At 46.8% G+C, this 13,096-nt stretch overlaps 1 protein-coding gene across 1 annotated transcript in view; it reads left to right on the top strand.

Annotated features, from left to right (window-relative positions):
• The window catches only part of ANXA2 (annexin A2), a 42,175-nt gene extending 30,477 nt beyond the window's left edge, over window positions 1–11,698 (top strand). Inside the window, exons 5-13 of the mRNA XM_028506998.2 lie at window positions 187–300; window positions 3,756–3,846; window positions 4,748–4,827; window positions 6,055–6,114; window positions 7,721–7,814; window positions 8,296–8,391; window positions 8,811–8,869; window positions 10,201–10,323; window positions 11,329–11,698. Of these exons, the coding sequence (XP_028362799.1) occupies window positions 187–300; window positions 3,756–3,846; window positions 4,748–4,827; window positions 6,055–6,114; window positions 7,721–7,814; window positions 8,296–8,391; window positions 8,811–8,869; window positions 10,201–10,323; window positions 11,329–11,388 (777 nt within the window). The 3' untranslated portion in view covers window positions 11,389–11,698. The remainder of the gene's footprint in view (window positions 1–186; window positions 301–3,755; window positions 3,847–4,747; window positions 4,828–6,054; window positions 6,115–7,720; window positions 7,815–8,295; window positions 8,392–8,810; window positions 8,870–10,200; window positions 10,324–11,328) is intronic.
• The last annotated feature ends 1,398 nt before the right edge of the window (window positions 11,699–13,096 follow it).

Here is a 13,096-nt window from a genome sequence, read left to right as displayed (position 1 = left end):
TGCCACCTGTGTCTGTTGAAGGGCCTGTAGGGGAGGGACAGTTTGATCCAAGACCCCTGAATAGTCAAAGAATCGCAATCTGCTTCATAAACACGTCACTTTTCCTTTTGTTTTACTCACCAGTTTTAAAGTGAATATTGGTTACCCACCAAGTTTTCCATGTTCTTGCTGTTTTTTTTCCTGAAGGAACTTCCGTCAGCGCTGAAGTCAGCCTTGTCCGGCCACCTGGAGACGGTGATTCTGGGCCTATTGAAAACACCTGCTCAGTATGATGCTTCCGAGCTGAAGGCCTCCATGAAGGTAAACGTGTTGAATCTGTCGAATCTGCCGTTAATATTTGTGAATTGCAGCGTTTTGAGTGTAATTAGGTGATTTTCGGTTTTGTTGAATTCTCATTTGGAGCCATCTTATTTGGAATGAACTGCAGCTACAAGTCTCAGGATTTGTACCAAAAATATTTCAATTACTTTTTTTTTAAGACTGTAAAGAAATTTCATGATGCTGAGAAGTCAGTTACCAGCTGCTACTGCTTGGCACCTGGGCAATTGAAACACCATTTGGAGAAACTACTTCCTTGATTACACTTCCTCCTTAAAAAAGATTTGTTTTGATATTAAGGCAAAAGTAAAACTCAGAGGTTTTGTTAAATGAGGCTTGCAAATTCTGCCCATGCTCTTGGGTGTTTGTTTTTCTGACCTCCTTGTCAGTTCCATTGTTTGATTCAAATTTGGGCAAATCAGAACAGCACAGTGCATATAAAAAGTGATTTCAGATTGTGAATGGTATCTGTGTTTTGTTTAAAGTATGGTGGCACATTATCTTTTGTTTTTCTTTTCAAAGTTATTTTGAACCTGCAGTTTTGGTTTAAATTAGATAATCAAAATTCTAGTTTGGAAACCCTCTGAATGTTGCACACACCTACAGCGTCACATATTATATAATTGTAACAGATGCACATTCGTAAGTGCGTGTTACAGCAAAGCATCTCAAGACCCTTTGCAGTGTGTGACTGCGTCACTGAGCAATCGGATACTGCCCTCTGCCGATAAACCTGGGGAAAGCCTCCGCCTTAGGGAAAGAGCTACAGTTCTGATTTTTTATTCTAAGTCTGAGAGGCGTTTTCTGTGATGCCACTGTTCCTGAATTATGAAGAGAACGAGCCTGTCACCAGAGTGAATGTCACGGTTCAGTTGTCATCCCGTTCCCCAGAGAGCACCCCGAGAGTGAGGCAGCTTCACACAGCAGGCATTTCCAGGGCCCGGAACTTGATAGATCGCTCAAGGCTGCGGAAAGATTTGTTGTGAGCGCTTTCTTCCTTCACTTCTCTAGGTTATTTGAGCAGACTTGCTCTGAGTTTCCTAAGTGGGCGATAGTATTGCAGGGAAGGCATTATTAAGAGTGATAAAATGTCAGCAACACTTCATGATCCTGCTTGATGAAAAGAACATGCCTGAGAACCCAGTCGTGGGGCCTTTGGAGCTGCAGATGAGCTGGCCTCCCCCAGGCTTCTCCAGACCATCATCACTTCAGACCAGTTTATCTTATTTTCATCAAGTATTCATTTAGTTGTGGTTCATGCAGTTTTGCTAGTATCTATTACCAGGATGAGTGACTTGAAACTGACCTGTTTGAGACGTCAGTCACCACTGTAATCTATGTGACTGGGTCCGATGAAAGGTGCTTTGACTTCTAAACCTTTGACCTTGCGCCAGCATTTCCATTAGCTGTCACAGCCGAGTACCCTTCCGAAACCTGTAAAGCTTGAAGTGACAGTAACTGAACTATGCTTTAAAAATTCTTCTTTTGTTTGTTTTGACTTCTGGCAATCCCAGTGGCAGTATCTGCCACATGTTACAGAAGAAGTTGCCCTAATGATTGGAATTGTGGATAATCTGTGGAGAACTTGAGCCAAGTAGTAGAAATCGCCAAGGTTACCTTTGAATACAGAGATAAAAAGACACTATGAGAATTTTCAGATACTAACACTGGTATATAACACTGGTATATCAGTGATGGAAGAAAATAGACCTTACGTTGCCTACCTGCTGTACATTTCTATGGTGTCAGGGTATAGCATTTCTCCCAATGCATGAGTTATTTTTAGATGAAAAAATGCCCTCTAAAATATTTAAAGATGCTTAGTAATCATTCTATAACATTTGTATAGAATGCTTTGTAGACCTTTTGCTAAGAAAAGAAATTTTGGCTTTGCTAGAACCTCTATGATTAAAAACCCTGTAGGAAGAGCATGGGCTCATAGATTATATTAAGAATAAAATTCAAAATTAACCATTAACCTGAGGCTTAGTTTATATTACACAAACCCCTTTTCAGGAGCATATAAACTCTAATAAGTTTAATTAATAACTGACATACTTTTCATGTGTATCAGTAAGTTTCTTATTGTATTAACACCTTATAATTGGTCTACATTTTAAACAGTTGTAATTCTACTTAGTTCAAAGTGATATTTCCATATTCGGAAAGACAAGTATTAGAGAATCCTCATTATTAAATCTTGACTTTGATCATGAAGCCAGCTTTGAAATACATGTTTCAGGGAGTCCTTTCAAGCTATCTGGCACGCTCAAAAGTATATATATTAAATTTGAATACATCACCCATCAAATTCTTATTCCTTAATAAAGTGTTGGTGTCTAGGTTTATTTGGCACTTCATTATTTCCCTTTGCTTCCCTAAAATGCCTGGAGAGTGCATAGTAATCAAGCAAAAATGGAAATACAAGAATGAAATTTTTAACATTAACCCAATTTTACATTTCAAAGAGGTGAAGCTAAAAATATCATCTGATCTATACCTATCCTTGGTAAAAAAAAGAAAAAGAAAAAGAGACTTAATTCTAATTGAATGATGTTGGCTACAAATGACAACATAAAATCTCTATATGCCTGTATTTTATTAGTTTGTTTTTTAAAATATTTATTGATTTTAGAGAGAGAGGCAAGAGGGAAAGAGGCAGACAGACAGACATCAGTTTGTTGTCTCACTTGTCTGTGCACTCATTGGTTGATCTTACATGTGCTCCGACTGAGGGTTGAAACCGCAGCCTTGGCATATCAGGATGGCTTTCTGACCACCTGAGCTACCCAGCCATGGTTATTCCTTTATTTTCAATTACTGAGCAGAACTGTTTAATAAAAAAAGTTACTTCCACTCTGGCTGGTGTGGCTAAGTGGATTGAGTACCGGCCTGAGAACCAAAGGGTTTCCTGTTTGATTCCCAGTCAGGGCACATGCCTGGGTTGTGGGCTGGGTCCCCAGGAGGGAGGGGGCAAGTGAGAGGCAACCACACATCTTCCTCTTTTCCTCCCTAAAACAGTTTTTTTTTTCTACCTGTTAAAATAGTGGATGATTATAGAAATTGAAATATAAAGAAAAATGGGAATACAAAATTATTCATTTTATAAGCCCATCACTAAAAGCAAATACTTTTAATATGTTGGCATCTCTCCCCATATACCATACACACACACACACACACACACACACGCACATATATTTGAGCTCAAATATGTCACTTATACTACTTTGTATTCTGGTAAAGCATTTTTTAAAGGAACAGAAAATAACATTAGCCTGTGCCGAGGAGTACAGTGCAGATCCCTCAGCAGGAACGTAGAAGGGAGCGTGCTAACAGACCCAGCCCGTGTTAGCAATTTACTGGACTGAGATGAGAGAAGTAGGGAAATGGCCAGGAGGACTTCCCTGCTAAAGTCTCTGATGCCTGGTTTACAGGGACTGGGGACTGATGAGGACTCTCTCATTGAGATCATCTGCTCAAGGACCAACCAGGAGCTGCAGGAAATTAACAGAGTCTACAAGGAAAGTGAGTAACTCTAGTTCCGTGATGCATCCTCTCTGCCCAGTTTCTCTAGCCCCCTTCTTAGCTACCGGGATAGGACGTCTGATTACAAAGGCAGAAATGCCTGCCCTCTGTCCAAGGGTTTGCCATGGCCCGAGTACCTCTCCTTCACCTCCTGATGGCCTGGGTTTTGATTATTACATTCCGCTAGAATGTCTACAAAAGGAAAGAGGAGAAAAATCAAAATGCATTTAAAAGATCTGATGGTAAACATAGAAAGTATACATGGATTTCATTTATTGGGTGCCATCCCGTCTCTGCTCAAGAGGTTCCCAATTCTGGACTGGATGATTGTGGCAAGAAGTTGGTGGACCTGCGTGCACCAAGCAGTATAGGAGGCTGTAGGGAGAATAAATGCATAAGTGTGTGTGTGTTACCATGTTTCAATACAGATGCTATTTTGAATAATACAAGTGGAAATTCATTCACAAGTACTACTTAATTCTTACTGGCTTTTGCCATTGTGCATTTTGTCAATCACTGGATAATAAAGCACAATTGTGTGTATGTGTTTCTGTGTGTATCTGTGTAGCCCTTTAAATGTTTTGATGTTCAGAATGAGTATTCATAGTCCAGGAGGTTGGGAACCAATATTTTAGCCACAGAAGAGATCACTGATTATAGGTGAGCTTGAGTACCCCTGATCAGACCCAGCTCTGTCTGTCCCTTGTTACTGATAATAACCCTGGCTCTGATTTAATGAAGGTACAGTTCATTCTGGGAAATCCACTTGCATTTGGGCAGGTACATCCATGCTGCCACAGCCACTTCTGCTTTTCAGAGGCTTCGTGGGCAGGGGGTGATTGGAGGCGTGGGTGGCTGGCTGCACAGGCAGGAAGCTAACCCCTACGTGCTGTTTTCCAAGTGTACAAGACTGACCTGGAGAAGGACATCATTTCTGACACATCTGGTGACTTCCGCAAGCTGATGGTTGCCCTCGCCAAGGTTGGTTTCCGGTTTATTTCTTGTCCTTACTTCCTCCCGAGGCAAGTCATATCCCTTATTTTATACTCGGGAGTGAATTCCCTCAGTCCTCTGTGCCTGCATTGGAAATGGCAGCTGCATTTTTGACGGTGGGTCTGCACTATCACTGTGGATTGCTGTCATTTTTGTGTAATAGGATTTCTTATCCAGCAGAACTGCGCAGGCTGGTGGGCTCTGGGGGCCGGAGGAGTGACAGGCAGCCCTCTGGTCCTGGCCTGGGTTTACGTGCCAGCCCTTGCCGTGGGACCTCGGGAAGGTCACTTTGCCTCTGTCTATGGTCACTGGGGACCCAGTGGGAAGTGACCCCCTTGTTTGTTTCTTCTGCTTTCACTTCTTAGGAGATTTGCCTGTGCAGTCTTTGGCCTGGAGAGGGTGTGCGGAGGGCTTTGTTTGCTAATTTGAGCACACTAATGGGAAGGACAAGCATTTGCCTTCTGAATCTGAGTTCTGACAGTGCACAGTTTAATGCCTACGTGTCAGGGGAGGGGAGAGAAGTTATTTTCTCCAGGAGCCCTGATGACAGATGATGGCTGGGCATGCTATACATCCTGCCCCTGCACATCTCCAGCACTGGAATGGCTCTGTGCCGCCGCCCTGCTCTCCTCTCTTTTTCCCACCCTGCACACCACCATCCACTGATCATTTTGCAGTCCATTTTCACCATTTTAGTCCCCAATCAAAACCCATTCCTGCTGCATCAAATCCAAACTTTTACTTTCTCAGAAAGTCCTCTATAGCCTGGTTCTCCCTAACCTGGTCTTCCCAGGGTTCCCTCACCACCTGCTCCAGCTGGGCATCACCTCACTCACCCGAGCTGGCAGGTGCTCAGCCTCCCCTGTGCTATTCCTGCTGCGTGGCTTTCTCCCTGTGCCTGGCAGCAGCCCCATCTGACTCACCCTTCCGGGCCAGCTCAGCCGTTCCCCCATCTGCAGACTGTGCTGCCTCCATGGGGCTTGGCCCAGGACTGGGCACCATGGAGCAAGGAGGATGTGGGGCACAGCCGCCCCTTCAGTGCCTCAGCCGTGTTGCCCCTCCTTGGCCTTGTCTAGACTTCAAAGTGAAGAAACAATGTTAAGTGGGTATTCGTTCAATAAATTAAATAATGGCTTATAAGAATTGGAGAGAAAAATAACATTGAAAATGCGCAAAGGAATATATTTGATGTTCTTATTTTTTTTCCTTCTGTAGGGTAGAAGAGCAGAAGATGGCTCTGTCATTGATTACGAACTGATTGACCAGGATGCCCGGGTAAGTACCAAGGTTTTTTGGTGCGAGTTTCTGTTTTGTGATAAGTCTCTGGATAGTTTGTATAGTAACTATGTACCCTGTGTGACAAATCACCTCCAAAGATGAACTTTTACCGTCACTCAGTTTCTGTGGGTCAGGAACTGGGGAGTGGCTTGCTTGGTTGCAGCTCAGGTAGACAAAATGCCAAGTAGGCCTGCAGCCTCCCAAGGGGCTGACAGGGTAGGAGGATCTGCCCCAGGATGGCCCACCCACGTGACTGTGGTCAGAAGACCTTGGTGTCTCTCCGTACGGGCCCCCATGGGGCTGCCGGAGTGTCTGCACAATGCGGTAGCTGGCTTTCCCCACAGTGAGTGATCCCTGGGAGAAAGCAAGGAGGAAGCCAAGTGCTTTGTGACCTAATCTGAGTCACACACTGTCACCGTGTCCTACTCTCTTCACTAAAAGTGAGTCACTGTGTCCAGCCCACTGTCTGTGGCAGGGGAAGTAGCCACCACATTTGGAAGGGAGGAATGTTAGAGAGCCTGTGGGCTTCGTGTTCACTTTTTGGGCACCCTGGCTATTACCAGGTGTTCCCTTGCACTGCTGCTGTCGATGACAGGATCTGCAGCTGACTTACGTCTCTTTGAGGCTTCCAGTGTGTGGAAGCAGCAGTTTCTGCAGGGTGTGATACAGCTGTGCTCACTGGTGTGCATTTGGTGCAAGGGAACGCCAGCAGAGTAAACAATATGAGAAAGCGGAAGAAGATGGGGGAGGCACTGCCAGGGACAGGGAGGGGGGATGGGCAGGGTGGCAGAGGCCCTGCCTTCTTTAGGACTCTTGCTGGTTCGAGTTCCATCATCCCTGAGAACTGTTTGTTAAGCCTACTCACATCTCTGTGAACTACATACCTTTTCCCAGAGGGTCAATAGCTGTCTCAAGACGTTTCCTAAGAGCTGCAGAACAAAATTTATTTAAATCCATCTTCATTTTAAATTTCAACATATTTCACACAGCACCATTAGCAGGCAGTAAAGAGTTTTAAATAAAATAAAGAAGTTGGATTTTGCAATGCCCAGATTGTAGGTGGTCACGGAATGAGCATCCACCCTTGCATTGGCCTCTCCCACTCCCTCCCCAGCTTTGTTAGCGTTACTTACAGTCTTTAGATTTCCTGGAAACTGAAAATAGGGTTGGACTGGCTCCTTTTTCAGCTCCATCATTTTCCCCAAGTCTCTGGGAAGCTCAGGGGTGGGTACCCGCCCTCCAGCTGCCTTCGGTAGGTGACCACTAGCCTACTAACTATTGAAGTGCCAACAAGGAAGGAGGCTGGATATGCTAACAAATGTTTGCCTGTCCTTCCTTATGGAAACGGCAGCTCTCAGTCCTTTCTTGGGTGTTTGAAAAAGGAGACTTGTGCAGCACTGACCTCACAAACAATCCGGTCTCGTGCCACTCTGTCCGTGGTTCGGGAGGACTGCTCTCGATGAAGACCTGAGACCTAATTAGTGCATTTTTGCCCCCGACTGCAGTGCAATCTTCCTTTCTCACTTAGCATTTTGAATGTGCGGGTTGTAAGTTTTTTTTGTGACCTTGCTGTATGACCTTTCCTGGTGGGCTGTGCTTGCAGGACCTCTACGACGCTGGAGTGAAGAGGAAAGGAACTGACGTTCCCAAGTGGATCAGCATCATGACCGAGCGGAGCGTGTGTCACCTCCAGAAAGGTGGGTGTCATGTGGTCCCGGAGCCTTGGGTGTCCATATGGGGGGTCCGTGTCTGCCAGAATGAAGCTCACACTCCACATTGCACCCCTGTATCCCTCATCAGGTCCATTTGCCTTTCTCTCCTGGTTTGGATCCTTCTTTCCCCTAACTAGTTCTCGTGATACGGTGCTTTAGCTTGCTGCCCCTTCTTGTCCGAAGACCATTTTATTTTGCTCTATTTGTTGGAAGTGATAGACTTTGCTGGGCACATCTCCCGATGTATCCACTTGGGAGAGGGAGATGTTCAAACGTGGCCCGGGCAGTGCCATTTAGGGCGACCGGTGTACTGTCAGCTCTGGTTTACCATGGCAACCCCTGAGGCCCTAGGATGCTGTGACTGTCCTCTTATTTTTTTTAAATCATGTTATATAACCATGTGAGTGATCATTGACATCTTTGACTAGCGGCTCTGCTGTAGTAATTATTTGTTGCTTTTCCTCAGTATTTGAAAGGTACAAGAGCTACAGCCCTTATGACATGTTGGAGAGCATCAAGAAGGAAGTCAAGGGAGACCTGGAAAATGCTTTCCTGAACCTGGGTACGTGAGTGAGGTCCCTGTCCCTGGCGGACATCAGCTTTCTGTGCTGAAGTAGAAGAAACAAATGACCATCCTATTAATTCAAGTGTGTGGGGAGGCGTGGCTTCTTTACATGATTTGGGTGGCTTTATAACTTTCACTGTATAAATTTAGGAAGGGTTTAAGTTGGAACGGAGATTTGCTGAGGAAGAGTGAGAGAAGAAAAGCTTCCCCGGCCCCCTGGGTTTCTGCAGCCCTCGGGGTTCGCTGGGTTACAGCCACAGAGGAGCTGAGTGTTTCAGAGGATCCCTGGTTTTCCCTAGACTCGCCCATTCTGCAGCCCATTCCTGTTGCGTCAGGTCCTCTGGTCTGTGCCGGGGGCAGGGCCTCCCTCCACTGGTGGACAGAGGGATGACTGACCCCTTTTCTTCTCTCCACAGTCCAGTGCATCCAGAATAAGCCCCTGTATTTTGCTGACCGACTGTATGACTCCATGAAGGTAAGGGCAGCCAGCTGTGAGGTCCATGTTTCCACACTAGTCCTTTCTTCTTTCCTGTGCCCACACTAAGTCTTCTTGCTTAGTGGATGGAGGAAGGAGCCCCACAGTCCAGGTGCACAGTGCACCAGTCAGCTGTGGTTGCATTTGACAGGTCAGAGGACCACAAGCCCATCCTCTGTCTCCCAGCTACTTGAACGTGTGTTTGTGCACAGGTGGAAAATGGAGTGTGTGGGGGAGGAAACACCAGCTGAGAGTTGTGCTGACCCCCGCTTGGTCTCCTCAGTGACTCCCTCCTTTCACCTCAGTGAAGATAAGCAAGGAAGGGAGATTGTTAAGCAACCATGACAAAATAGACATTGTGCAAATTACTTTATTTACCTTAAAAAAATTACCAAAGAACCTGGGGCTTATTTTGTTGCTATTTTCTTTATTGGTGAGGAGACTGGAGCTCAGAAAGCTTCAGCTTCCTTGAGGTTACATAACCAGATTTGAACTTGTCTGAACAGGGTCTGTTGATTCCGAAAACCAGCCCAGCAACTTTCACTCGAATGAAACATCTCTTCCCCCAGTCCTGTCCCATGCTCCATGTCTCAAGTGTGCTTTCCGGCTTTCAGGCCCTTGCACGGCCCCCCAGGTCACCCCCTTGCCCACACTGCCTCTCCCCTTCTCCTCAGGTTCTGTGTAACCCCTGACCCCTTCCTAGCGGCCTCTGGTCTGAGGTTCTGCAAGGAGACTCAGTGGCCCCTAGTGCTCATACCTGGCACAATGGTGCAGAGCCACATGGGAGTGTGATGGCACAGCCACTTCAAGGCCCTGAGAGCCAGGAACCGTTAGCTACGTGTGGGCCCTCGCACACCTGTTAAACCGAGCCTTGCTGTGCTCAGTGCTCAGCACACGTTCACTGAATGTGCACATGCACTGATGTCACCCTCGTGTGTTCCCTGCTCATTGCTCTTCAGGGAGCAGTTTCACGGCTACGTCAGTGATCTCTCCGTGGGCAGCATCAAGAACACAGATCAGTTCCATGTGCCAGAAAACTTACTACATCGGGTTTTTTTTTAAGATTTTATTTTATTTTATTTTTAGAGAGGGAAGGGAAGGAGATTGAGAGAGAGAGAGAGAGAAACATCAGTGTGCGGTTGCTGGGGGTCATGGCCTGCAACCCAGGCATGTATCCTGACTGGGAATCGAACCTACGACACTTTGGTTCCCAGCCCAAGCTCAATCCACTGAGCTACGCCAGCCAGGGCACTACATCTGTTTTAATTTACACTGAACATTGATTAACGCTGTTGGTGGGTAGTAACCTGGGACATCAACTTGACTTTCAGGGCAAGGGGACACGCGACAAGGTCTTGATGAGAATCATGATCTCCCGCAGCGAGGTGGACATGTTGAAAATCAGGTCTGAGTTCAAGAAGAAGTACGGCAAGTCCCTGTACTACTACATCCAGGTGAGCCCTGCACAGTGGCGCCCCACACCCCAGAGGAGGGATCGGTGTCCTCTGATTCACTGGGGAGGAGAGGCTGGTCATCGAATGTCAGGGGTTTATCTTGGAAGTGCCATCTGTGATTGTCCTGGAGTCCTAGGGAAGCAGGCAAATCTGTTCCTATTCCCCACATCTGTTACTCCACAGTGCTAATCAGTGTTCTGAGGATGATCCTGTAAGAGCTGCTGACAAGCTCAGGAGACTTAGATCAATTAAATTTTACATTGCATTATATTTCCCTTCCTTGAAAAGCCTGCAAAGTGCCCGGCTCCCCTGGCAGCCGTCTCTGTGTTGCAGGGAAGGGGCATCTCTACAGGGGGAGCGACTGCACTCACAGTGGGCCCGCTGTGTGTGGTTCAGGGAGGCGTTGCAGCCCCCCTTCTAAAGATCCTGACGTTTCCAAAGGCAGGCTGCTGGTTACCCGGGGTGAATTTGACAGTGGGTTACTATGCCCGGGTTTATTGGGCCCAGGTTTAAAGTTTAGGTCCCATTTAGACTCAGTCATAGTGTCTTCACCTCACCAGCTCATTTCCATGAGACCTCAAGAATCTAGGAAACAGCACAGCAAAACGGGAAAGTCCCCCTCTTCTCTGAAGTGGGGAGGACCAGAGCGAAAGGGGCGGTGTGTGTGGGAAATCACAGTAGTCAGAGCAGTCGCTTACCAGGTTAACACCCAGCATCTCGCATTTGCTCTACCCTTGCAGTAATGTGACTTGAAAGTCCCCCTGTGCCACACTCCCTGAGAGCCCTCTGATGGTGACGACAATGATGATGATGATGCTGATCGTGGTGGTGGTGGTGGTGGTTGGGGTGTGGCCTTCCAGGCCTTTGGGCCTGGGCAGGTCCTTCAGAGTCTTCTCTGTTAATGTGGGAGAGGCTCTGTGTGCACTGGCTCTGCTTGTACGTTATTGCGAAGTTTGAGTCTTTTTCTTGACATCACATTTCCTTTTTCTCTTTGGCCCTTTATAGCAAGACACCAAGGGTGACTACCAGAAAGCGCTGCTATACCTGTGTGGTGGGGACGACTGAGGCCCGCGCCAGCTCGAGCACCCCAGAGTGGTGCTCCTGTGCTTCCAGCTAGCGATGCTAGAAAATCTGCTTGCGACTAATAGCCCACCCCCCCGTGCTTGTCCCCGTGAGGGTGATGTTAGCGTTGCTCCTGCCCCACCTTATTTCAGCTGCCCAGGCATTGCCTGGCTGTCCCAGCTAGTCTCTCCTGTTAGCCAAAGAAATGAACATTCCAAGGAGTTGGAAGTTAAATCTATGATGTGAAACACTTTGCCTCTTGTGTACTGTGTCGTGAACAGATGAATAAACTGAATTTTTACTTTAGAACCAATGACTTTGTTGACCTCATTTTAAATGTAACCGTTTAAACATCAAAGACACCTGAGGGCTGTATGACTCAGCTGGTGAGGCTGTCCCTAGAGGAAGAACACTGTGCAACTGAGCCGTTCCATAGGGCAGCCACTACCCAGATGTGACCATTTACATTTAAATTAATTTGAATGAGATAAAAATTTCATTTCCCCCTCATGCCATCCACATTTCAAATGCTCAGTACCCACATGTAGTAGGCAGAGAGTGTGCTGGACAGTGCAGGTGGAGAACGAACCTCTCCATTCTAATAGGAAGTTTTCCTGGGCAGCTCTATGGACTCAAGAGTTGATGTTGTCTGTGGGGGAAAGATCCTGGAGCTACTCCTCACTTGCTCATCTTCCTACAGCTACATAAGCTGAAATCGAGCATCACTGGTGGCCTCCAACTAGGAAGAGGGGTGGGGTGGTAGATTCTGCAAATGTTCCTTGAAGTCGTTAGACTTATAAATAGCATCCTACCCCAACCTCAAGGACCACGTCAGTGAGTCAGGCTGCAGTGTTCTCATAAAGGACATGTAGTGAAAGTGAATTTGGCCCACAGAGAAGACAGCAATTGCTTCTGACTGTTAAGGAAGATGACTCAGGAGAAGGTAGCATTTGAACTGTGCCCCAAAGTCTAAGGTGAAGTGGTATAGCTGGGAGGAAGCTCTCCACACAGGGTCTTAGGGTTCTGGTAGTGGGTAAGAGGTAATTGATACAACTGGTATGCATATCAGAAGACACAAGTACAGAAGATACGGTGACAATTATGTCTCCTCCTCTCCCCAGCCAGCCAGAGACCCGCCCTAGAGTGACATGGTTCATTGTCCTTTCACGGATTGACTGCACAATATCCGTGTCATTTATGTATTCATGTTCACAAGGTGGTTTGTAGGCCGCTAGCCCAGGATACTGCAGACAACTGGCTTATACTTGTACTTCCTGAAGCAGGGCATAGGGCTGGGCAAAGGTAGGGACCAGGGGGTGGGGTGAATGGGAGTTAAGCTGACTGTTGCCACTGTACTTTCTCCTCGTCAGAGGATACTGTGTCAGCCACTAGTTCTTGATGCCTGGTCGATCCTAGGGGAGCATCCTGGGTGACTCTAGACCCCTAAGTGGTTTGCTTGTACCTTCCTCGGCAAGTCCTGTAGACCCCTACAGCCAATTCTGCAGTCTGCAGGGGCTGGGCAGGTGATGAAAATAGGCTGTGTGAAATGGGCTGGTTGGGCAGAATTAGGAAGTCTGGAGAAAGGGAGAATGGCTGCCCCACTGCAAACATTCAAATTCAAGTAAAATGAGACCGTGTCAACCAACACAATACACCTGTGGGCTGACTGACCTGCTGTGCTGGCCTTTGGCAAACTTGAGACAGAAACTCA

Source organism: Phyllostomus discolor, chromosome 1 (genome assembly GCF_004126475.2).
Source record: "Phyllostomus discolor isolate MPI-MPIP mPhyDis1 chromosome 1, mPhyDis1.pri.v3, whole genome shotgun sequence".
Taxonomy (NCBI): domain Eukaryota; kingdom Metazoa; phylum Chordata; class Mammalia; order Chiroptera; family Phyllostomidae; genus Phyllostomus; species Phyllostomus discolor.
This window is presented reverse-complemented; position numbering and strand designations above follow the sequence as displayed.